The sequence below is a fragment of the Dermochelys coriacea genome, chromosome 8, assembly GCF_009764565.3.
Source record: "Dermochelys coriacea isolate rDerCor1 chromosome 8, rDerCor1.pri.v4, whole genome shotgun sequence".
Lineage (NCBI taxonomy): Eukaryota > Metazoa > Chordata > Testudines > Dermochelyidae > Dermochelys > Dermochelys coriacea.
In genome coordinates this window covers 31,992,556-32,018,667 of record NC_050075.1, presented here as the reverse complement: position 1 = coordinate 32,018,667, position 26,112 = coordinate 31,992,556, and the positions used below count along the sequence as shown (strand labels likewise).

The 26,112-nt window shown below is 42.2% G+C and overlaps 1 protein-coding gene across 3 annotated transcripts in view; it reads right to left on the bottom strand.

The window, feature by feature from the left end:
- The window catches only part of KCNIP1 (potassium voltage-gated channel interacting protein 1), an 831,960-nt gene that overhangs the window by 555,814 nt on the left and 250,034 nt on the right, over window positions 1-26,112 (bottom strand). Inside the window, exon 1 of one of the 3 annotated variants that reach the window (XM_038414240.2) lies at window positions 19,538-20,184. The exons of 1 other annotated variant lie outside the window; for it this stretch is intronic. In XM_038414240.2, coding sequence (XP_038270168.1) covers window positions 19,538-19,598 — 61 coding nt within the window. In that variant the 5' untranslated portion in view covers window positions 19,599-20,184. Of the gene's footprint in view, window positions 1-19,537; window positions 20,185-26,112 lie in introns of those variants that run through there. One more of the 3 variants, XM_043491021.1, reaches the window with a different exon arrangement.

Here is a 26,112-nt window from a genome sequence, read left to right as displayed (position 1 = left end):
TGAGCTACAGCTCACTTCATCGGATGCATTTGGTGGAAAATACAGAGGGGAGATTGATATACACACACAGAGAACATGAAACAATGGGTTTTATCATACACACTGTAAGGAGAGTGATCACTTAAGATGAGCCATCACCAGCAGCAGGGGGGAGGGAGGAAAACCTTTCATGGTGATAAGCAAGGTAGGCTATTTCTAGCAGTCAACAAGAACATCTGAGGAAAAGTGGGGAGTGGGGTGGGGGGGAGAAATAACATGGGGAAATAGTTTTACTTTGTGTAATGACTTATCCACTCCCAGTCTCTATTCAAGCCTAAGTTAATTGTATCAAGTTTGCAAATTAATTCCAATTCAGCAGTCTCTCATTGGAGTCTGTTTTTGAAGTTTTTTTGTTGAAGGATAGCCACCCTCAGGTCTGTAATCGAGTGAACGGAGAGATTGAAGTGTTCTCCAACTGGTTTTTGAATGTTACAGTTCTTGACGTCTGATTTGTGTCCATATATTCTTTTACGTAGAGACTGTCCAGTTTGACCAATGTACATGGCAGAGGGGCATTGCTGGCACATGATGGGAAAGATTAAGAATGAGCTCTCAAAACTGGATACTCTCATAAAGAACCAACCTTCCACACAAACTTCCTCGTGGCTGGACTTTACAAAAACTAGACAAGCCATTTACAACACACACTTTGCTTCTCTAAATAAATTTGTTAGTCTCTAAGGTGCCACAAGTACTCCTCTTCTTTTTGTGAATACAGATTAACACGGCTGCTACTCTGAAACCTGTCATTTTTGTGTAATTCCCCATTTTGAAGTTAAATGCTATTCTTCTGGGCTTCTTTGGTATCCCCTCCCCCACCCCCAATGATATTAAATCTAATTACATTATGGTCACTATTACTGAGCGTTTCAGCAATATTCGTCTCTTGGACCAGATCCTGTGTGCCACTTACGACAAAATCAAGAAATGCCCCTCCCTTTGCGGATTCCAAGACTGCTCCACGAAGCAGTCATTGATGGTGTCTAGAAATTTTCTCTCTGCAACCCATCCTGAGCTGACATGTACCCAGTCAATATGGGGAGAGCTGAAATCCTCCATTATTACTGAGCTTTCTATTTTGATAGCCTCTGTAATCTCCCTGAGCATTTCATCATCACCACCACCATCCGGATCAGGGGGTCGGGGGTATATTTCTACTGCTATACTCTTATTATTTAAGTATGGAATTTCTATCCATAGAGATTCTGTGGTACAGTTTGATTCATTTAAGATTTTTACTATATTGGACTCTTTCTTTCACACGTAGTGACACTCCCACACCTGCACAACCCACTCTGTTATTCCTATATATTTTGTACCCTGGTATTATTGTGTCCCACTGATTGTCATTGTGCCACCGTTGCAGGTTTCAGTGCTTCCTTACACTAATGCAAGCAGAACGCTGTCTATACTAGCGAATCCAAGATGACAAATGGAACAGGGAAGTGTTGCCTCCATGGCATGTTCCCTTTTCTCCTGAGCCCCCTTCTTTGCCGCTCTTCAAACTTCCCAATCCCAGGGTGAGTAAAAGGGGAAGGATTGTGGGGGAAGCAGCTGGCCATGCTACACTGGCTTCTCTAATGAAATGAAGGAGACAGTTTTGCAAATTACAAGGCAGGACTCCCCATTTCAGGGGTTTCAGAGGCTGGTATAATCCCCAGTGCAGGCTAAAACAGCTCTGAGGCCTGTTCTAACATGCATATCCTCTTGCATAGCCATTGAAGTGATGCAAAACTGCTGGGGGACAATTCTGCTTTGCTCCAGAAACGCCCCTGTGCCCAGGTTTATGACTTATGCGGCTTTCCCAGTCTGTCTTACAGAGCCATCCACTTTTTGGGGATTTCTAGGACAGAGTATCTGGTGGAGCAGCTCTATCCAGATGATCGCTCACAAAAGCTTCAGGGAAATGAATGACCAAGCAAGTAACTGCTAAGTGGAAGCACCTGACGTCTGGTAGAGCTACAGGACATTGAGGCTAAACATCTTGTCATGTAGGAGAGAAGGAGGAGGAGGAGACGACACCTTCTCCACACCCCAACAGAAAGATGAGGAGGAAGCTGCAGGAGTGCAAGCCCACTTAGATGAGTGGAAACAAAGTAGGTTATTGCCACCTAGGGGAGCAAATTGCCTTAAATTAGTAAATTAATCTGTTTTCTCTCTTGCTGGGACATAGCAGTGTAAGATTATTAGAATAAATAGAACTATCAGAAAGAAAATCAGGGTAGAGAGCTGCATAGACAGTGCTGCTATCCTCTAGCCTTCAAAAATTGAGAGTCAGGCCTTCCTGAAATCTGAGATCTTTAAACTGTACTAAAATGTGGGTTCCTGTTATTATTTCTGTTCTTATTCCTATTAGATTTTGAGTCTTTAGGGATTGTGTTTTGAAAATTTTCTCCACAAACACAAAGGCTAGATAGTTAATTATTATGTAAATGAAAGCTCAGATTTTCCTGTATTTGCATGACTCCAAGAGCTGGGGCTTAAAGAAAAGATCAAATCTTATGAGACTTGAGAGAGAACCTCGAGTTCGCAAAACTGCATGTGCTTCAGTTACAAAGCAAGGAGATTTTCTGGGCTGGATTGTCAAATGTTGCATTCTTGTCCATGTTGAGTGAGGGACAATAAACTAGAGCATTGCAAAACAAAGCAATCAATTCATGTTGATGTCCAGCGTAAGCACCCAGTGCCCCTGAAAATACTGCAGTTCAATTTCCTTATGTGCATGTTTGTTCATAAATACTCGTGTCTTCAATATCCACATGCAACCAATCTAAGTGCTTATTTATACAGGTCTCCTCACTTTAGTACCTTGGCCGGTTGTGCACTCAAAATTGTGTACAGATACCTCTCCACTTCTAATGTGACAATCCTCACACCATTATACGGTACATAGTATTACCAGAGTTGCCCGTTACTTTGGGGCTATGCTTATTTATTAGGGTTACTCTTCTGGGGGGGGCGGGTTCTGTAATTCTATCAATGTACTCCTTGTGTCACTTGTGTTCTCATATGGAGCGCTACTCCTTTTCAATGAAGCTATCCTGCAGGACCTAGGTTCCCCAGGGCTAGGTTCTTCCAGCCCCAGAATCAGACAAACACACACACACTAACAGAGCACGTCTGAGAGGACCGAGTTAATCAGCACTTCCAAGCTGTCACCCTTACATGCCCCTGGACTCAGCAGGCTGGGTCAAGCAGCATTTCCAAGCCGCTATCCTCATATGCTCCAGGTTCAGCTTGTCCCTATCCCCACTTTCACATTACAGTTGTTCTGGTAATAACCCCCTTGATGAGCAAACCCCAAGGATTTTGGGGTGCTGCTGGGATCTTTAGCTTAGGTACGAGGAGTGTTGCTGCAGAGAGAGAGAGAGAGAGAGAGAGAGAGAGAGAGAGAGGCAACCAGCTTAACCATGAAAGTTATTTATTGCCAAGTAATAACCATACAAGAGCAGCCAAACAAACAAAACAGTTATAATATTATATCTAACTTAAATTTGATTACAAAAGTCAAGTTTAGAAAACTATAACTGATCACACAAATCAGGATCAGAAGGCTATACCAAGAGAGAGCTGGGTTCTCACCACTCCATGAATGTTGAATCGATCAGCGTTCCCAGGTGGTGGTGGTAGCTGATGGTCCAGAGTGCTGGAGACAAGCAGAGCCCCTAGCATGATCAGTCAGCAGAAGATGAAGTCCCAATGGAACTGATGTAGATTTTGGATCCAGGCATCAGAATATTATTTGAGTGGGTAGGGGTTTTTGTATGGAAAAAACAATTGTTCAAGGGAGAACACTAGATTTGTTTATGGGTAAACTGATGGCTCAAGGAGTATACCAAAGTTGTTTTGTTCAGGCTAGACAATAGAAACTGATCATTCCTGGCTTTGAAGGAGCTCACAATGCAATTAGGCAGCTTCAGTATTTTGGATAACAATAAAGGATTATTATTAGAATTGGTCGGATAACTACTAAGATGGGTGTGTGCAGGTGTGGGTTCATTAAGATCTGGAGCAGAGATTCCCCATCATGCAGTGCTTTCCTACTTTTCTGGTCCCAGAGTTGAGTGCAGTTCTTGCCTTGGAATCTCTGTTCTCCATTCTGTATGCTAATAGAGATGCCTTCCTGTCCCATCTTTGATGCAAATGAGGCTAGGGGAGTTTACTTAATCCTGTCACCCTTGCCCCAAGGGGTTTAAGTATGTCTTCCACTGCCTTTTCATTGCTTTTTGTAAGTCTTTCTTCTGATCGGCTTTGGTTCAAGCAGAGGCTGCGGGGGTGGAGTGGAGAAGGTCTTTCATGAGTCAGACAGGCTGGATACTGTGCCCTGGTTCCCCAAGAACAGAGAGCTGATAGGTAACAATAGCTAAGACTTATTAACATACAGAAATTCAACCTGGAAATAAGGCACATGTTTTTAACAGTTAGGGTAATTAACCATTTGAACAAACTACTAAGGGAAGTCATGGATTCTCCATGTATTCATGTCTTCAGATCAAGACTGGGTGCCTTTCTGGATATTATGCTTCAGTCAAACACACTTCATTGGGCTCAATATAGGGGCAATTGGGTGAAATTTAAGGGTCTGTAGAGTACAGGAGGTGAGACGAGATGATCTAATGGTCCCTTTTGGCCTTATCCTCTGTGGAAATACATGGAACACCCCCAGTTGTATCTGCATTCTGTAAACAGCTCCATTTTCTCTTTTAGTCCAACAAACATCTTTGTAATTGAGAAACAGGTGAAATTTTATCTTTAAATAATGCTGAGATCACACTTACTTTCAGCAAATTAAAATCTGAGTAATTGTTCTTCTAAATTCCTTTTAATTCCTCATAGATCCTTATTAATGTTTATGACCCATCCTTTTAAGCTACCTGATCCTGCCAAAGAATCCAACACTACTCTCTGGGTGCCACACAAATGTATTTACATGAAAATAAAAACAGAAGGTAAAAACATTTTGCTCAATTTTCCGGAATGTCTAGGATGAAAGCATGCATCAGGGGATTGAGAGAGGCATATTTAGCAGCCTTTCCGGATTTACATGGACAGTGAAATACAAATCAAATGTGAGGCGCTCTCACTGACATATATATTCAGTTAACAAATGTGTTATTTGCAGAGAATCAGACCTGGAAAGAGATTTTTCTATTAACTTTGGGGTTTAGATGCAATTTACACTACGCTAAATTGTTTTATGAATGGATCACTTGATGATTACCTGTTGTATTCATTCCCTCTGGGGCACTTGGCATTGACCATTGCTGGAAGGCAGGATATGGTCTGACCCAGTATGGCCGTTCTTATGTTTTTTCAGTGGTTAGTTGATTCACACTTTGCATCACTGCAGGTTCTGCATCACAGCTAGTGGTAGGCTCTTTGAAACATGTTAAACTTTAGGCCAAAAGGTCGTTTAGAAAATATTGACATTTCCCAAACAAAAGTTCACATGCATGATGCTTAGTATCAAGTAGGGCCAGGAGACCCCACTTTAATATCAGAGACACTTTGTGCTGGGCGCTGTACAAACCAATAGCAAGACTACTTTGCCCTGAAAAGCTTACAATCTGAATGGAAAAGACAAAGGCTGGAAGAAAGGAAATATTTTTCAAGTGGGAACTAAGTCAAAGAAAGATTTAGTGTCTTGCCCAAGTTTTCAAGGGAAATCTTTGGCAGAGCCACAAAATGAATCCAGTTCTCTTCAGTCCCATTCAGGGCCTTAACAGTAAACTCATCCTTCTTCTCTTGTTTGATTCAGAGGAAAACTGAGGGCTTCAAAACAGATTGCTTTGCATTCACACATCATACTGTAGAAGAGCAGCCATTAAATAAATGAACTCAATATTTTGCATTTTTTGCACAGATGAACTTAAATATAGGCACATGATCAAAGGTCTGTTCTTGGTTTATTTTGTTCTTTCCTATAGGAATTAAATAGGATTTGAAATGTACAGTTCTACTGTAGGAAATATTACCAGATATGCAAAGGCACCTGCACTCCAATTTGCATACATGCTTGGCTGTTTTTACATATAACTCAGGCTTATAAACTGAACACAGGGGGGCTGATCATATGCTCTGGTGAGCATTTCAAGGGATCAGGGCCACTAGATACAAGCATTGGGTTTAGTGTTCACAGCCATGTTAAATTTAGCAGTTTTAAATCACAATGGCTTTGGAACCTTTTCTTCAGTTTTGATCAGCATAAGATTATGTGAGACACCTTGATTTACATTAAAATCCTCAACACCACTAGTTTACATGCAAAAATTCTAAATGAAGCCGGTCATAGATCAAGTCATATAGTTCAAGTGCTTCCCCATAGTGCTTCTGAAGAGTCCAAAGGCATCATGTCTGTCTGGCACCTTCTTTGTTCATAGACTCATATCACTAGACTGAGATGAACTTTGAAGTGGAGGTGGAGTTTCAAGTTTGCAGTAAACTTAAAACAGGCAAATTGTGTGTGGGTTTTAGGTTTAGTGACCACATTTTTACAAAAGTCTAGTACATTAGCAGTAGAACTCAGGCACTCCAAGAGATACTACAGCAGTGCTGACTTAAAGTCTAGATGTGAACTAAATCATGCATGACATTTGTAGGGTTTTTCCTTTGCCCATCTCCGAATAAAATAAAATAAATAAATTAATACATTTAAAAAAAAAACAGCCTGGGAAGGAAAGCGACTCTATGCCTCGAGTATTTCCTACAAGGTATGAACTTTTGAACTTCAGATATATTAAATACATCTATAGTCAGGACAGAGAGAGTGGAGACAGCCTCAGTTAAAAAAAAGATGCAAATGAAGTAGTGTTAAGTATTATAGCTGAAGGCATCTCCCAACCCGAAAAATTCTGTTCCTTTGCCAATTTCCTTTCTTGGACGACTGTGGTGAGTCATGTGCAGTGCCGTGATACGTGGTGGAAATTATTAGAAATGATAGTACAGCAGTTCAGCTATAATTTCTTCAGTCATTCCAAATACAGGGCTCCAAATTGGTTAACCCCTTACTGAAAATAGCCCCTTTAATGCCCCAAAGCTGTGGAAATGAAAAGCACATCCCTCTAAGGTTCGTTTCTGCTTGGCTTCTCATCCAGGCAATGGAATTGCTGTGAGTACAGGTTAGATTGCTTGCAGTGCAAACAGTAATTGAACATTTGATGGTTGATTTTCTTTTACAAAAATGCATGTGTACAATTTTGTGCAATCGTGCATGCAAACTGGGTATTCCCACCCACAAATAGCCAGTTCACCATCAAGCAGTCATGGTAATTCCACATGCACAACACTGGAAATAACATCAATAAACTAGTGGAAATACTATATAGAGAAGGACCCAGTGCTAAAAAAATTAAGCTCAAAATGTACAGCCCTAAATCCTAGGGGCTCTGGTACCCACAGGTTTGTCAGAGCTAATGGTGAAGTATATAAATTAGGTGTAGATTCAATTCCAGCCATTCTTTAGGATTAGCAGACACCAACTGTTTTCTGTCTTAATACTGAAGGTTCTTGCTTAATTTTCTATTTCATGTGCTGCTTCTAGGTCGCATGATAATGTATGAGTCCTTTTAACTGAACAGGTGAAGAATGCATACAAAGGCCAGTGCTCTCTACTGGTCCAAGACCCTCACCTGCACAGCAAGAAAGAGGCTGTCAGATTCCCTATGGGAAAATTGCCACCCTCTTCCATTCCCACATTGGTTCACTACATTTTTCAGTCAGTTAACAGCTGTTGTCCCTAGGAGCACTTTGTGCAGATCATAAAGAGAACTAACTACAGCATATCAGGCTGAATAATGTAAGTCAGGAGTTTTGTATAGAGTTCTGGGTGATGATCAAAATCTCAGGGCACTGAAGGGCTCAGTAATATACACTGTACATTGGAATGAGAGAAAAAAAATATTTTTGAACATATAGGTCCAAATGTGACCATGTTGTAGGTAATGTGCTATTCTAACTCATACAAATAGATGCTGCAGGTGCACAGGATTGAAGGCAAAATGTGACCCACAATGTGTAGGACTTCTCAAACTGTAGATGCAAACCCTAAATGCCCAAATTTTGTGCATGCTGTTTATCACATTCATATTTTTGCACACATAAAATTGATAGGCTGGAAAATATATTCTATCAGAGCACTAATAAAAGCAACTAACTGTCACCACCAATCTCCCCCCCCCCCCGTTTTTTTCTACTCTTATGAAAGGTGACCTTATCTTTATTTCCACCAAGTACCTTCCAGTAGTGTTACGCAGACATCTTTCAGGTTTCCTGGAAACCTACCTTTAATAGTACAAAATGTATCATTATAATCATCTCCTCCATTAGCTGGTTTCAACCATAAAATAAAATGTCCTGTGGCTATATTTTGACCTTTATGGAGCTCAGTCTGTTCATGTGTCCATCTATAGAAACTCAGTGCAATTTCGAATTAGTTACTGGGATATGAAGCTTTAGCAAGTCATATCTGAAAACGACAAAAAATGAACAAAAACAAGTACTGATGAAAGTGAGTGTATGAAAACTAGCAGAATTACAACTGTTACATATAGCCCTAAAGAACTAAACTTAATAGATATCTACTCCTGATAGATAGAACAGCGGTCGGTTACAACTCCATTGCCTGGGGTTTGGCCTCATTATCTTGTTAATGTCTTTGTTAACAAAGTTCAGTTCAAGCCTACTACCTAGGCTTGACTGCTCCTAGGGTTCTTCCCTTAGGACTGCTCAGCCCACACCCTAGATCTACTCATTGTTTAGAGTCACTCCCACCTCACTTACATCTGTAATGAGCTACCTGTCTCTGAGGCAGCAGAACACAGTTAAGGTTTTCCAGCAGGATCAACAACTGCTTACACAGGTTGGTTCACTGAAGAACACTGCTGGCCTGTAATACTAACACTGTAGTACACTTACCTACTCTCACATAAGCTTTCTTCATTCATTGCCAACCCAGCAAACTGAAGCTCTCAATTTAATCTGCACAAAAAAAACACATTCTCCTTCAGATCCTTGCACCAACCTTCATGCCTTCATTCTCCTGTCCCCATTCACTGCTCCTTTTTTAATCTGCCCCAAGTTGCTCAGAAAATTGCAGGAAGGAAAGAAACATTTTTGAAATTTTTCACTTTTGTCAATTTTGTTTTCATTTAAATTTTCACAGCAGCTCTGATAGATACTCATAATCTGATCATTTATATTATGAATGATCATACCACCACGACGTGTGTAACCGTTTAATTATTTTATTATTAATTATTTATTTTATATAAATACCTGGCGACCTTTTCAATACACCTGTTACCACAACCCCAAATACACAACTTCTGATCAGTGCCAACAGAACACCACAAATTTGGAATTCCTGGATCAACCTCTTTAGATTTTTGGCTCATCTCTCTATTCTGAAAATGTGGCGTAGATTAGGTTTTGGAGCAGTTGGGCAGTTATTTTAAAATCAGGCTTATAATTAGAGTTGGTTGGAAAATGTTTGACTCCACAGCCCAAAAAATCAACTATTGAAATAATCTGGTAAAACACCCACAAAATTTCAATTCAGAAATGTCACTGAAGTGCCTTATGAGAGCTGTAGTTCAACAGCCTCATGTTCTCATTCTCTTCTATAGGTTGGCCTCTCTGGTTGGATTGCCTCTCCTACAATGACCCCCTTGTCTCTTAGGGTTGGGAGGCAGTGCATTATAGGGATCCCATGGCCTCAGTGCACATGGGGACCTGTAGTCTGGTTGAGAAGCCCTGCTCATAGAGGAAAATGGGTTCAAAAGGCACTTGAATTACAGCTCCCATGTAGCACCATGGTGACATATCTAAATCAATTTATTTGGGGGGGAGGGAAATATTTCTACCAGCCCTACTTATAGTGGGGAAAAAACTTGACTGATTGTTCAGCACATAATCTGTTGTTTGATGGCAATGTAGACATACCCAGAAATACAACCATCCCAAATAATGCCAATAAAACCTTTGTGTTGGAGAAAAATACATGACTTTGATACAAAGTCTGGGTTACTGCCATTCACTAGTTTCAGATTCTCAATTCCTGGTGACTTTACACAGTCTAACATCAAGTGATATTAGAACCAGGGCTTATAATTCCAGGTGAAGCCAATGAGAAGATTCAAGGACTGAGAAAAAGAAAGCTGCAGAGAATATTTGAGTTTGCATTTCATGTGTGTTGGTATGAAAACCCCAAGGGGGGAAATTTAGCGAATTGTTAGGCTGAGAGCGCCCCACCCATCTTTCTATTATAATGTAACTGACTTCACCCACAGATGGGAATGTCAACACTTCTGTTGCACATTACACAATGAGTGATTGTGAAACTAGGATGAACCTTTCATTTTACTACCTTCCCTCCCAATGCTAGATGAAATTTTAGCAATCTGTTAGGTTGACTAGCACCATGTCAACTAGCACCATGTCAAGAATGAAAGGGTTGATTCCCTCATTACCAGATGTGGCAAAAGCATGAAAAGTCTTAGCATGCATGTTTACTGTGTGCACGCTGATCGTTCAAAACACATGAAGACAGAGGTGGTCGGAAAACTTTTGACAAAACTTTTTTGTCAAAATGTTGATTTGTGAAAACCAAAATTTTTTGCAGGCAAAGGTCAATTTTGAATTATTAGACTTGAAAATGGTTTCAAAAAATTGTCAAAACATCCTGGGCTGATATTTTTGAACTGAAAAATCAATCTTTTTTTTCTGATTTGAAATAACTTTGTTTAGAAATGTGAAACTAATTAGAATAAAAATGGTCAAAATCAAAATGAAACACTTCAAAAATATCTAAATAAAATGTTTCAATTGACTTGAGCTAATTCTTTGTTAATTTTCCACTTGCAAAAGTTTGAGATTTTGAGTTTGTGTCTCAATTTGGGACAGGAAAAACTTTTGAAATCTCAAATTTTTGTGGGATGAAAAAAACTACTCCCTCCCCATCTCTACATGGAATACATTCATGTTGCGTATTATGCACTTCCTCGGGCTTTGCAAGAGATTTTACCAGTAATGGCAGCAGCATCTCAGCTGAAACCAAAGAGGCAGCAGGCAGATGTACAGAAGGGAGGAATGGGGGGAGGAAGAAGCGTAGTACAGATTGCAGACCACCCAAAAGATCCTAAGTATCACACAGCAGAAAAACCCTTTCATCTTTAGGATGTTTAAATTTTTTTTTTAAACTGTTGTCATTTGCTCAATTTTTTAAATCAGTGAATTTTTTTAAAAAAAATCACATAACCAAAAATCAATTATTTTCTGCTTGCTTCTATGCAACAGAATCTGTGCAATGTGATGGGAAGGCTCGCAAAAATCATTTCAGTTTCTAAAGCTTCATGCATACATTCATGATGCAGAATCCTGAAAGGCCAATACATTAAAAGGCAGCAAATTGAGGAGATCCAAGAAAACAATTTCTAATGAAACGTACAAACACACTACCACACAATGTTATTAAGGCAATAGCCATAAGTTTCACTGCTTATGTGAACAGAAAAAACTTCTGCCACTATAGTAATATGGACAGAAATCTAAGGGTATGATCCATCGAGACTCTACTAGCACAGCTCTCTCTCTCTCTGTGTAGCATAACCAGATAGCATAAACATAACCTACACTAATAGAAGTGTTTTTTGTTGGAACACCACCTCCCCAAGCAGCAGTATCTACGCTGACCAAAGCATTCTTCCACTGACATAGCTGAGTGTACACTGGGCATTAGGTCAACACAGCTAGGTCCTCAGGGGTGTGGTTTTTTCTCTCTCTCTCACACACACACACCCCGTAGCTATGTTGATTTAACTTTTAAGTGTAGACCATGCCTAAAAATTATCAATCCTTATGCTTCAGGGCAATGGTTGATCACCTGCTGGGGTCAGGAAGAAACATCTGAGTAAGGTGCATTAAGGGCATGTGTGTTTGAGATTTTGAGATAGGGGAACAAAAGTAACAAGAATTATGCCTTCCTCTTAGCCCTGGTCTAGACTACGGGTTTAGGTCGAATTTAGCAGTGTTAGATCGATTTAACCCTGTACCCATCCACACTACGAAGCCATTTTTGTTGACTTAATAGGCTCTTAAAATCGATTTCTGTATTCCTCCATGACGAGGGGATTAGCACTGAAAGCAATATTGCCAGGGTCGAATTTGGGTTAGTGTGGACATAATTTGATGGTATTGGCCTCCAGGAGCAATCCCACAGTGCTCCATTGTGACTGCTCTGGACAGCACTCTCAACTCGGATGCACTGGCCAGGCAGACAGGAAAAGCCCCGCAAACTTTTGAATTTCATTTCCTATTTGGCCACCGTGGTGTGACCATGCAGAGCTCATCAACAGAGATGACCATGGAGTCTCCCCCACCCGCAAAAAAATAATTGCAAAAGAACTCCAGCATGGACCGAATGGGAGGTACTGGATCTGATAACTGTATGGGGAGACAAATCCGTGCTATCAGAACTCGTTCCAAAAGATTAAATGCCAAAATATTTGAAAAAAAAAATCTCCAAGGGCATGAAGGACAGAGGCTACCACAGGGACCCGCAGTGAAACTTAAGGAGCTCAGGCAAGCCTACCAAAAAACCCAAGACGCAAACACCCGCTTGGGTCAGAGCCCCAGACATGCTGCTTCTATGATGAGCTGCATGCGATTCTAGGGGGTGCCCCTACAACTACCCCACACCTGTACGTGGACTCCTGCAAGGGAGTCTCACACAATAGGGATGAGGAGAAGGAGGTTGAAGATAACACCAAGCAAGCAGAGAAACCATTCTCCCCGACAGCCAGGAATGGTTTATCACCCTGGAGCCAATACCCTCCCAACCCAGGCTCCCGGACCTTGAAGGCGGAGAAGACCTCTGGTGAGTGTACCTTTGTAAATATAATACATGGTTTAAAAGCAAGCGTGTTTAATGATTAATTTGCCCTGAAGACTTGGGATGCATTCGCGGCCAGTACAGCTACTGGAAAAGTCTGTTAATGTGACTGGGGATGGGGCAGAAATCCTCCAGGGACATCTCAATGAAGCTGTCCTGGAGGTATTCCCAAAGTCTTTGCAAAAGGTTTCTGGATAGGGCAGCCTTATTACATCCTCCATGGTAGGACACTTTAGCATGGCAGGCCAGTAGCACGTACTCTGGAATCATTGCATAAGAAAACATGGCAGTGTGCGGTCCCGGTGTTTGCTGGCATTCAAGCAACATCCATTCCTTATCTCTCTGTGTTATCCTCAGGAGAGTGATATCATTCATGGTCACCTGGTTGAAATAGGGGAATTTTATTAAGGGGACATCAGAGGTGGCCATTCCTGCTGGGCTGTTTGCCTGTGGCTGAAAAGAAATCATCCCCACTGTTAGCCACGCAGTGGGGAGAGGGGTGAAGCGATCATCCCAGAGAATTGGGTGTGCGGGGGGGTTAAATTGGGTTTGTGCTGCATGTTAATTCAAAAACATCAGCCCCTCCTTTTAAATGGCCAATCCCTTTTTTTTTCCTCCCGCAGCTGCAAATGTTTCAACGCTGCGACTAGCATCTCCATCCCAGAGACTAGCACAGATAAGAAGGCGAAAAAAACCGCACTAGCAGTGAAATGTTCTCTGAGCTCATGCACTGAAAGAGCTCAGCAGAATGCGTGGAAGCAGACAATGGCAGAGTCCAGGAAAGCACAAAATGAATGCGAGGACAGGAGGGACGCGCGAGAGGATAGATGGCTAGAGCAACAGGAGAGGTGGCAGCAGCATGATGGAAGGAGGCAGTATGCAATGCTGAGGCTACTGGAGGATCAAACTGATATGCTCCGGCCTATGGTTGAGGTGCAGGAAAGGCACAGACTGCCACTGCAGCCCCCGTGTAACCAACCACCCTCCTCCCCAAGTTGCATAGCCTCCTCACCCAGACGGCCAAGAACGCGGGGGTGGGGGGGGAAAACATGCTGCGGGCACCCAACCACTCCACCCCAGAGGACTGCCCAAGCAACAGAAGGCTGTATTCAATAAGTTTTGAAGTGCAATGTGGCCTTGTTCTTCCCTCCTCCCCCACCCCTTTGGGACTACCTAGGCAGTTATCCCCCTATTTGTGTGATGAATTAATAAAGAATGCATAATTTTGAAACAATGACTTTATTGCATCTGCAAGCAGTGATCGAAGGGGGGAGGGGAGGGCAGTTGGCTTACAGGGAAGTAAAGTCAACCAAGGGGGCGGGTTTTCATCAAGGAGAAAAACAGAACTGTCACACCGTAGCCTGGTCAGCCATGAAACTGGTTTTCAAAGCTTCTCTGATGCACCCTGCTGTGCTCTAACAGCCCTGGTGTCTGGCTGCATATAATCAGCGGCCCGGCAATTTGCCTCAACTTCCCAGCCCACCACAAACGTCTCCTCCTTACTCTCACAGATGTCGCTGAGCACACAGCAAGCAGTAACAACAATGGGAATATTGGTTTCGCTGAGGTCTAACTGAGTCTGTAAACTGTGCCAGGGTGCTTTTAAATGCCCAAATGCACATTCTACCACCATTCTGCACTTGCTCAGCCTATAGTCGAACAGCTCCTGACTACTGTCCAGGGTGCCTGTGTATGGCTTCATGAGCCACGGCATTAAGGGGTAGGCTGGGTCCCCAAGGATAACTATAGGCATTTCAACATCTCCAACTGTTATTTTCTGGTATGGAAAGCAAGTCCCTTGCTGCAGATGTTCATACAGACTAGAGTTCCTGAAGATGCGAGCGTCATGTACCTTTCCTGGCCATCCATGTTGATGTTGGTGAAACGTCCCTTGTGATCCACCAGTGCTTGCAGCACCATTGAAAAGTACCCCTTTCGATCTATGTACTGGCTGCCTTGGTAATCTGGTCCCAAGAAACGGATCTGCGTTCCGTCTATGGCCCCACCACAGTTAGGGAATCCCATTGCAGCAAAGCCATCCACTATGACCTGCACATTTCCCAGAGTCACTACCCTTGATAGCAGCAGCTCAGTGATAGCGTTGGCTACTTGGATCACAGCAGCCCCCACAGTAGATTTGTCCACTCCAAATTGATTCCCGATGGACCGGTAGCTGTCTGGCATTGCAAGCTTCCAGAAGGCTATCGCCACTCACTTGGGAACTCTGAGGGCTGCTCTCATCTTGGTATTCTTGTGCTTCAGGGCAGGGGAAAGCAAGTCAAAGTTCCATGAAAGTGCCCTTATGCATGCAAAAGTTTTGCAGCCACTGGGAATCATCCTAGACCTGCAACACTATGCCATCCCACCAGTCTGTACTTGTTTCCCAGGCCCAGAATCAGCATTCCACTGCATGAGCCTGCCCCATTGCCACTAGGATGTCCAAATTGCTGGGGCCCGTACTTTGAGAGAAGTCTGGGTCCATGTCCTCATCACTCTCGTCACCGTGCTGCCATCGCCTCCTCACCTGCTTTTGCAGGTTCTGGTTCTGCACATACTCCATGATAATGCGTGAGGTGTTTACAATGCGCATAACTGCTGTGGTGATCTTAGGGGCTCCATGCTTGTCGTGGTATGGCGTCTGCAGAAAAGCAGAGTTGCAGGGGAAGCTGTGGTTGGATGACCAGTTTTGCTGCCAGGACATAACAGCTGAGCGGGCTGCACACTTGCTGTGGTATGGCGAGACAAGAGCAGCCGAGCAGAGTTGCAGCAGAAGCGGCCCTGTGAGACCACCAGGAGAGCAGAGTTGCAGCGGAAGCAGCGGATGACGATGACGGTTTGCAGACCTACTGCACCGTCTGCTGAAAGCAGTATGGCGCCCGCACAGACAAAAAGGCATGAAACTATTGTCTGCCGTTGCTTTCACGGTGGGGGGCGGGGGGAGGAAACTGATTATATGTACCCAAAACCACCCGCGACAATGTTTTTGCCCCATCAGGCATTGGGAGCTCAACCCAGAATTCCAATGGGTGGCGGAGACTGCGGGAACTGTGGGATAGCTACCCATAGTGCAACACTCCAAAAATCAATGGTAGCCTCGGTACTGTGGACGCACTCCAACAACTTAATGCGCTTAGTGGGGACACACATAATCTACTGTATAAAATTGCTTTCTAAAAAAAGAACTTCTATAAATTCTACCTAATTTTGTAGTGCAGACATACCCTTAAAAAAGCAATACTAGCCACTCACAGAGACTAGACAGAGACAGAATTTGCCGCTGATATCTTCTTTAATGCAATTCTTATGGCACTACATATTTTTAAATTAATTCGGGCTCTACATTTTCATTAAAGAAAGGAATTAAATCTATTTGTAAACACTATTGTGAACACTTACAGGAAAACCCCAGCTAATTCACAGCTCACATGGGCTCTCTACTCTGTGAAATATGCCAATGTAGGTGTGGCAGACGAGTCACAATAGGGGGAGTTAGGAACACATGTTGGAAATTCATCCCTGCTGTGCAATTAGTGGAGTTACACCAGAGCTCAACTGAGCCCAGGGTACCAGCATTATCTACGCATTTAATGATACTGATAAATTTTAATTAAGACATTTAAAATTAAACAGTTTTGTTTATTTTACCTGGAATTTAAAAATAAAATTCCTGCAGATTATAACCCAGGGTACATTTACCTAAAACATGTGCTAATTTTAGACAGAAAGATAAATGAATTGGTCTTCAGACTCTTAATTTTAAAAAGCACACATGTACCAGATCAATACATATTAATCAGTAGGAGTGAGGCCGTCCTGCTACACTAATCTATTTGGACAGCCCCCCATTTTTGATACATCAGACTTCTCCTTGCTTCCAGATTTTTTTTTTAATAAAGAGCATCCCTGACCAGACTTGTGCATAAAAGTGATGGCAAAGAGAGTCCTCCCTTGCATTTTAATGCCAAGGTTGGTCCATCATCGTGGTTGGCTCTAATAAATCTGTGGTTCCCTGAAAAACTATAAAATTGGGCTATTTTCAGTAAAGCCCAAGATTCAATGTATGACCTTCTCCCTGATCAATGTTTGAAACAGCTCTTCCATACCAAATTAGGGAAGATTTTACATTCACTGGGTCAGGTCCTCTATACCAGTATAGCTTCATTGATGCTAATGGAGCCATGGTGATTGACACCAGCTAAGAATCTGGCAGATGGGGAGTGAGTTGGAAACATAACCAAATCTGGCACCATGAGGAGCTCAAAGTGTTCAGCAGAGTTCACAGTCAGCCTACAACACCATTCAGCACAGATGTGAGAATTGCAAACATCGCACTGTCCATTCTACTTGTCCCTAATGTAGTCCTCAATGAGCTGGGGGATCCTGCAGCTGCCAGTTTGGCAGGACTGTCTGAACTGGCTCTGTCCATCAGGTTATTATAATCAGCTGCAATTAGCAGTCCTACAGGCTGCACTGTTCTCTACCTGCAGCTGAGTGGTACCCAGAAACTTAAAGGTGTGAAATTCTATGCTGGCTTTGAAAATAGCCAAGGAAATTAAAAGGAATTACTTCTGACCTGCTCCTTACAACTGGGTGCCATGCTAACCAGTGAAAGCAAGAGAACACATTGGCACCAAATCAGAAATGGCTCTACAAACGCAAGTTTTGGTACATATCGCTGAAGGATCACTTCCAGCAGATATCAGTAAGACTGAGTTCCACTGTAAATGTTATTGTATGTGACCAGATGCTGGATTTTTATTGGTGATAAATTCAAACAAGCAATTTCTAGCCACCCACTAGAGAAAACCCAACCACAAGCTGCCATAAGGGACATATAGATTCAGCAACAAATTACCTATATTTAGATGCAAATTCCTTCCCTGGTGACTGCACCTTGATGTGGCGGAAAGGTTTTGTGTCCTAGTGACCAGAGAGCTATGCAAGCAGGAGTTTTAACTCCTGGTAGGGCTACCCAAGCTGGACAGGTCAAAAGGCATGGACCAAATGAAAAGCAGCCCACTGGTTGGGGGTTGAGCAATACACCAAGCACCTTTCCTTGGGGTAAATTTAAGTTATAGAAACACAACAAGATAACCATTCTGGCAAACAGCCTGATACACTGGGGTGGCAGAGCCTTGTTTGTGCCCTAAGCGATATCTTATGCTGCAGGGAAGATTCAGATTCAGATGCAAATAGGTGCAGCTGGAAAATGGCTAAGAAGGCCATGTTTTCATAGAAGTTGGTATACACAACACAGCACGTTCGGTACATCTGTATCTTGCGGTGCCTAAACACATGTTGACTCCAACGGTTTAGATGTGTGACTCAACACCTAGATGCTATACAATTATGGCCTCATTAGCAATAGCAAAGATAAAGGAGATGCAATCCATCCATAGGCACTTAGTAAAAAAGTGATGATTGACTCTGTCTAGTCAATAGCGTCAAAGTCCATTTGGCTGTCTTGTACAAGAAATAGTTCTACCATTTTACATTTGTTTGCAAACTTAAAATGATCACCTCCCACTCCAATCCACTCCCAAACCTTCTGCACCCTACCTCTCCTCACCCTTATATCCCTTTACAGTGACAGCTTGATAAAACCCATTCGATTTGTTCTCATGTAAGTATTTTTTATTTTGCCTCATGATCAAAGCTAGGAAATTCTATGCCAACTTCCACTCCAAGCGTACATCAGGGCTGAGCTACAAATCCAGTGGAAGTTAAAATTTACCCTAGAAATGCTGATGGACTATTAATTGCAGTGCTTCAGCTCTGAACTATTTTCCAATAGCAAAAAGACTCCCTAAAGTTCGGGGCTTTTTACAATACACATTGTATATTTTTCAGTCCCACCCCCTACAGTGCTTTCAACTTTTTGTTTAGCAGAACCCTGGAATTTTTGAAATAACCCCATGAAAGGAATGGAGCACAAACTGAGCAAATAAGAACCCTCTCAACATTACTGAGTTCCTGAAAAATCAGCATATTAGATTCTGGACATGTGGATTTAAGGATTAAAAATCCCTGGATTGCTGCTTGCTTTCTTCTCTGCTCTGAGCCTCTTCTCCTTCCCCTTCTTGTGAAGAAATCCTCTCTCTTTTCCCTCCAGATAATTAACATAAAACATGCTGTGGCAATGTTTCATAGTCGGATTATTAAAAATACAACAGTCCCTCTGATGGTACTTTTTTTTGAAAGTACAAGGCAGCTGGAAGAATTTGCCATATGTATATATTTGATTCCCTGCCTAGTGGATTTACAAAGCATGGAATTGGGGAGTAAACAGGTCGTTTCTGCAAGTGCTCTGCATGTGAAACTGCTGAGTTCTCCTCCTTACACATATCTGTGTGAAGGATTGCCTTATTTCAGAAAGTGTATCAGGCACCCCCCTTTCCTCCCCAAAATACCTAGAGCACATACTATCTTGCCCATGTAACCCCCCAAACCCTTTAACAGCCCACTCCCATCCTCCTCTGTAAATTACACCTCACATAAATAGTGATGGGCTAGTTTCAAGTGGCACATGTTCATGATTTTCCCCCTCTGCTGTCAAACCCAATGTTAGCAAATACACAAAAGAGGCTGAAAAAGCAAAGAGGAAATTCTTACCTTTTGAGGGTCGTCTTTGTCTGGTTTGTAGAGAAGAGAATGTACCCATTACTGCACCCATTGCAACAGCTACTTGAGGGATTTTTTTTTGTTCCTCCCACCAGCCCCCAATGAACCAAAATCTATTTGGGGAAAAAAAGAAAAAAGAAAGGAGGAGGGTAAAAGCAAAGCACTGCAGCTCAAAGCTTAATGCTTGCTGAAAGCTGAGGGTTTTTTTTTTCTTTCAGTCAACACACATGCACTGACTCACACAGCCGGCTGCACTGTTATTATTCAAAACAGCTCCCCATCAAAATTTAAATGCTAGATAGATTCCCTCAGACCAGAGCTGACAGCAGATGCATCAAAATATTTACTGGAGCACAGCCACATAAACACACAGGCTAATTCTTCTTCTCTTTCCCTTATGGCTCCAACCAGCAGCCTGTAGGTCTACAGAGAAAGCATAAATGCATCTCTTCCAGTGCAGAACTACAGTTCTGTAGACATAGTAGGGGTCTCGGGAGGATGCTAGGGACCTGGGCTCTGTACCAATCATGAATGAATGAAAATCTACTCAGTGGAAAATGGATAGTGAACTAGCTGTCAAAGTTGCAGCTGTGTGGAATGCACTCTCCTGCTGACTAATATTGTCTTATAAAAAGGTAGAAAATAACACTCTTAAACTCTTCTGAGGCACAGACCTAGGGAAAGGAACTAAAAGTGTGCAATGGGGGGGGGAGAGGTGGCAGGGGAGGGGGAAGCAGATAATAAATTTCAACACGGCCACTCTCCATACACTTCCTGGCATGTCAAATGCATGGGAAATGCAGTTGCTGATATCCTAATTCTGTGCAACTCAAAGTGTGCGTGTGTGAGAGACTCCACACTTTTAGGATATTAAAAACAGCATATTATTGAAGCAAATGCCTATGAGTGTCAGATTTTTCCTGGTGAGATTTTTTTTTTCCAAAAATTTGATCCAGGACATAATATTGCGCTACATTAAGTTACATATATTGCTAGGTTTGCATTGAACATGAGGAAAGGGAGGTAGAGAAAGAGTTAATGCCTTATCAGGTACCTGTCAGAAGAAGAATTCATTTGGTATTCACAGATGGTGTCTTAGAGTAAGGCAGCATCTGTGCAAATATTGCATTTGTTTGAAGAAATTCATTCTTACATTGCAGACTGAAATATTTTGTCCCAAGAGGTTTCCTTTGCTTTTCTGTAACTTCTGAATGAAGATTTCATCAAATTCAAAGCTCAATGCTTCTGAAAATCAGAAGTACTAAAAAGCCATTTTTACTGGGGATAAAGCATTTAGAGAGAGTTAATATTCAAATGCTTTCCACCCTGCATTTCTTGCATGCACATATACATTTACATCCCTTGTTTGCATCAGTAAACAGCTCTCATTTAGTGCTTGATCTAAATCCATTCATGGAAAATGGAGAATTTTGTTTGTCTGACAACTTAAAATAGGAGCACTTGTGCTTTTTAGTGGAGCATCTTTTTTAGAAATAGGATCTTGGTATCTAAGCACAACCCTAACTGAAGGCACATCTGAACTGACAACAGAAATCGTGTTTCTGCACTGTTTCCCCTTCCACAGGGGTGTGTCAAGTGGCTGGGATATGTAGTAGTGTACTTGTGAGCTCACAAAGGTGTTTTTTATTTGCACCCATTTCATTCACACTTGGGCTCTTCTGGCAAGTTGTCCCATAGTTGAGATCCTGGCACTGATGGATCCTACCAGCTGATAGTCTAACTCTGGGTTTCTCTAAGCTGCACTGGCCCGAAGGAGCATACCTGTCTGAGGACTAGGGAGAGCATAGGAGCTGTACAGTTCTCCTTAAGTTACACAGAGTTTGTATTAAATATTTAAACAATTTTTATTTAAATATTACCTAATTCTAACACATCAGCAAACAAAACCTGGTGTTCACTACATCTCCCAGCACTCCAGGCAGGGAGGATGATGGTAGGTCTCCGTAGCCATCTCCTTGCAAAACAACAGCTGCTTCACACAGGTGTCTGAGGTAACCAAATCTCAGTCTATTCAGAGCTTTACGTACACCGGGATTTTTAATTCTGGTGGAGGTCGATGTCTTTGCATTGACTTTTCTTGCATAGGAGATGCACTGCTCTATGCAACCATCAGGCATCCCTGATCAGAAACTTGCTCCCACATCCACCAGGGTAGGAGTAACATGCACCAATAATTACAGGGCAGTTAATGTAGTCATGAGTAACTGGTGCCAAGCACCTGGTGCTGGTACCTATGAAGAGCTAGTTGCTCATGTGGTTCTGGTTCTCCACCTTATTTCCAGCTTCTTATACAAGCTTTCAGGCTCTTCAATGGAAACAAGGAGGAGCCAAACTAGCTGCCGCTCCTGGGAGCTAATCCTACACCAGAGAAGGAAACAAAAGCTGTTATCATGGATTGGAGCTGCCAGCCAAAAACCACAAAATAAAACCACAGAGTGTTCAGAGAAATAGGGAGAGAGGACAACCAGGTGGCTGAGGAACAGATTCAGACAAGAAGGAGACCAAACAGCAGAGGAATATAGGCAGCACGAGAGAGGAAGTGAACAGATTGGAGTGGGAGAAGAAAAGAAGAGCAAAATGAGTGAGATTAAAAGATTAAGAGATCACATTCTTCAGAGAAGTGAAACCACAACATTCAAGACCGTTACAAATAAACCAATAATTTACTAATATTAGTTACCCTCAAAAGCAGCTTCTGGTGTTTACACAGCGATGCTCTGTGGTGGGGTAGGAGGAAACAAACAAACAATCTCTTCAAGGTGTGGTTTACCCAATGAAAAAACTAGGAGAATTCTTTAAGTAAATAAAGTTGTTGCTTTCCAAAAAATCAATGAGCAATTGCTCCTGTCACATCGTTCAAACATGAAACCACACACAAGTCTACACAGTGAGTCACCCGTTATGAAAAACAACATTACAAATGTAAGTGCTCTGAAGTGAATTCTCACAAAGAACTAAACTAATTATAAAGAAATGCCACAAGGAAAGCCAGATGGAAATTAACTCGCTTCAGAATTCCTCCTGACACATATTGGACCCTGTCCAAGAGGAAAGAATAACAGATCAGCCTGCCCATGTGGGGAAAAGATGTGGGAGAAGGGGATGTTGGGTGATAGGAGACCAGCTCCTGCTGCTGTACACTGATGGGAAATAGCAATTGGGTGCTAGGCAGAATGGGGGAGACAGTGTTTCCTGTACTCCCCATATTCATTATTCTTTGAGACTAGGAGAACAAAAAGAAAAGGAGTACTTGTGGCACCTTAGAGACTAACATTGTTGAACATAGCCAGTAGGTTTGGCCGCAGTGCAGCAGTTAATTACTGTTGAGAACATGTAAATATAGTGGCAGCAGTTGCAGAATTAAATTAATATTGATCTGATCTGAGAACACTGATGGGGTTAATATGCTCTCCTCCGACTATGAGAAAAGTTCAATCACAGAAATTGCAGGAAAAGAAAGTGATTGGGATCATTACAGCCCCACTCCCTGTCAGAGGATGAGATCCTGCTCCCATTGAAGACAATTAATGTTTTACTATTGGTTTCAAAGAGTGAGAGACCAGTGAGAGGCCCTTATTGTCATGGCTCTAGCAACTGGTTTGCAGTCTTTTTTCTGGCGGGGGGTTGTTACCATTGGCTCACATGTTCCAGATCTTTGTCAAAAGGCTCCAAAAGCATCCATTTCCAGGGTCTAAAACTGGAACAGCCAACTAGAGTTCTGGCAAAACATCCACCTAGTCCTATAAACCAAAGCGGGTATCTGGAACGTTTATTGCTGGCTAAGGTTAAGCCAAGGACCTCCTGGAAAATGTTGGGATGCTAAAAATCACTGAAACTTGTAAACTTAATTATTTTTTTTAAGTATGAATTTCATCCAGAGTATAGTAATGTAAACTTACATAATAGCACAGACAAAACTACCTCATCTGCTCCTTGTCATTTAGGCCAGAATTGTCACTCTTGATTGACTAAAGAAGGTACCTATATACAGATTTAGATGGCAAACTTAATTTTTGCCTGTTGGATATTTGGGACATTGGAGTGGCAAAGCTCAGAGTGCTGCTGGGTTTTGCTTCCATTCACATAGCATCATGCTTGGAAGGACCTTCTTTCTTTATATTGTGACTGTTTCACGAGGGCATTCTATACCCAATCCACACTCTAGGCCTGATCCACAGGCAACTTGTGTCTTTCCAGGCTAGGTGACCCGTGACTGCCTGTCCTCTCTGCACATATGATGGTACAACCTGCACTGATGGGAAGTTGGGAGCATAGTAAGAAATAGGCAGTGAATTGAGCTGCCACGATTGGCATTTCTATCTTGATGCCAGTGGCCATGGTTTTGGTTGTGTCCCTCTGAACTGCATCTTTGGCAGATGCTCACAAACAGGACTCTGTTCTGGGGCACGAGCCCCCAAGTATGAACTGCGCTATGAATAGCTGTGACTGCTTCTGGTATTATTCGGGCACAACTTCCTTCACTAAAGATATTGGGGGGAGGGGAGACATTAATTCTGTACCCTCTGATACAGTTACTTGCACACTGCCTGAGATGACAGGCATACAGATGCAGATGCTGCTCACGAGCCACTATGGCTGCTCCTACACCCCTGCCCTCACTTCCTTTCCCCTTTGATTTTTAAAATAGTCTATAGACAGAGAGAATTGACTTCCTTTAAAAATCAAGAACGAGGAAAACAACCTGCTGCCTTTTTTTTTAAAAGCAGGAAATGAGAGTTTTTGTTGTGTTTAACTGATTATTGTCTTAAACTCCCTGGGCTAGTTCCTCTCCCCACCCCCATGTACGAGTCTGAGCCAGGACTGTGCCAAGAGGCTAGCAGAAGGCCTTGTGAACTATGAACCATGTGGATTCCATTTCTATCGAACCAGAACTCACTACTTGCTTTAATACAGATAAGAAATCAATGGCATAATCTAGCCTGAAGTCCAAACCTCACGTGTTGACTTGACCTGCAACAGTGCTGTATTGCTGCTCTATCCTGGAGGACCAGGCAATTCAGGAGCCTAGACCTAGAGAGCAAGTGGCTGCAGAGGTGAAATATAAGGATTAATTAATTTTGTAAGACGGGGGCCTACACATCTCAGGGCTATTTAGATGAGCCAAATTAGGCCTTTGGACTTAGGAGAAGTTAGCTATATTATAAAGATAAATTTGCATAAGTAAGTTAATAATAAATCTGCTGAGCTTGTGTCTATGTTTGTGATATGCTGACGGTTCAAAAAATAACTGCTGCATTTGGATAATAATATCTATGTCAGTAGACAGCACAAGATGACCATTGGTAGTCAGGGTGAAATGTTAGAGACTTTAAGGTAACTGCCCGTGACTACGGTGATAAGATGTCATAAATGTTAATGACTACAAGGGGAACTAATGAGTTAGCCTTTGAAAAATGGGGCACCCCAAAAGTAGTGGGGATGTGGAAGTTCAAATACGGAAAAGGAGGGGTAAAGGCCTTCATAAAAACATATGAACTCCAGTGGATGTCACAGTAACACACTATAAAAGCTGTATCCCAACCTGCATGCCTGAGTGGGGGAGACACTAGGATGATGACCCCGGGTCAGGATGATGATGATGGTAAGGATGAGGGTGAGGACTAACACTTTGGGTTTTTCCATGAGGGATGGTGAGAGTCGTGCAAATACTATGCATTCTGTATGCGTCTCTCTCTCTCCCCTTTACCATACTGCAGTATGTGTATTGTTTGGTTGGCTAATAAAAGTAATTATTGAAAGAGCACTATTTAGTCTCTGTTGTGCATCATAGAGTCCCCGTTCTATTGGTAACCTCTCTACTGAAGTCTATCTTGGGGGTGTTCTACTCTCACAGATTAAAGTAGGTGTATACCCTCACCTTGGGATGGGTAATTGGTTAAAGTAACCCATAATTATAGATAAGGTGACAGAGAAAACCCTTTACAACTTTATATGTTGTGAAAACGAGCAACACTTTACACCCAAAATTTGATCCTCCCTCCAACCTCTTTTTGTTTTTGCTGAAACCTGCAAAAGAAGCAGAACTTGCTTTCCAGTCCATGCATAGCTTCCACGCTGCTCACAATCACATTTCCATCTGTTTGTTGCATTTCATTGTGTCACAGAAGGCTCTTGGTCTCAAAGCTAACATTGCTTCTTTGTTCCCATATGCCAGCTCTTTTGAGTCTTCCACCCAATCTGTAAATTGGATTTGCCTTTGCTCTTATAAATATTTCATAAGCTTCTTTAAATTCTCCCTCTTTAAAACATACCAGATACAAACAAATAATCCTCCACACCCATAGATCTAAATTGTGGATACTATTCAAGCTAGAGAATGCCCTAACCTCCCATTGGGAAACATACAGAATGAAAGAGGCAAATCTTTGTCAGACAGGTTTCAGAGTAGCAGCCGTGTTAGTCAGTATTCACAAAAAGAAAAGGAGTACTTGTGGCACCTTAGAGACTAACAAATTTATTTGAGCATAAGCTTTCGTGAGCTACAGCTCACTTCATCGGATGCATTTGGTGGAAAATACAGAGGG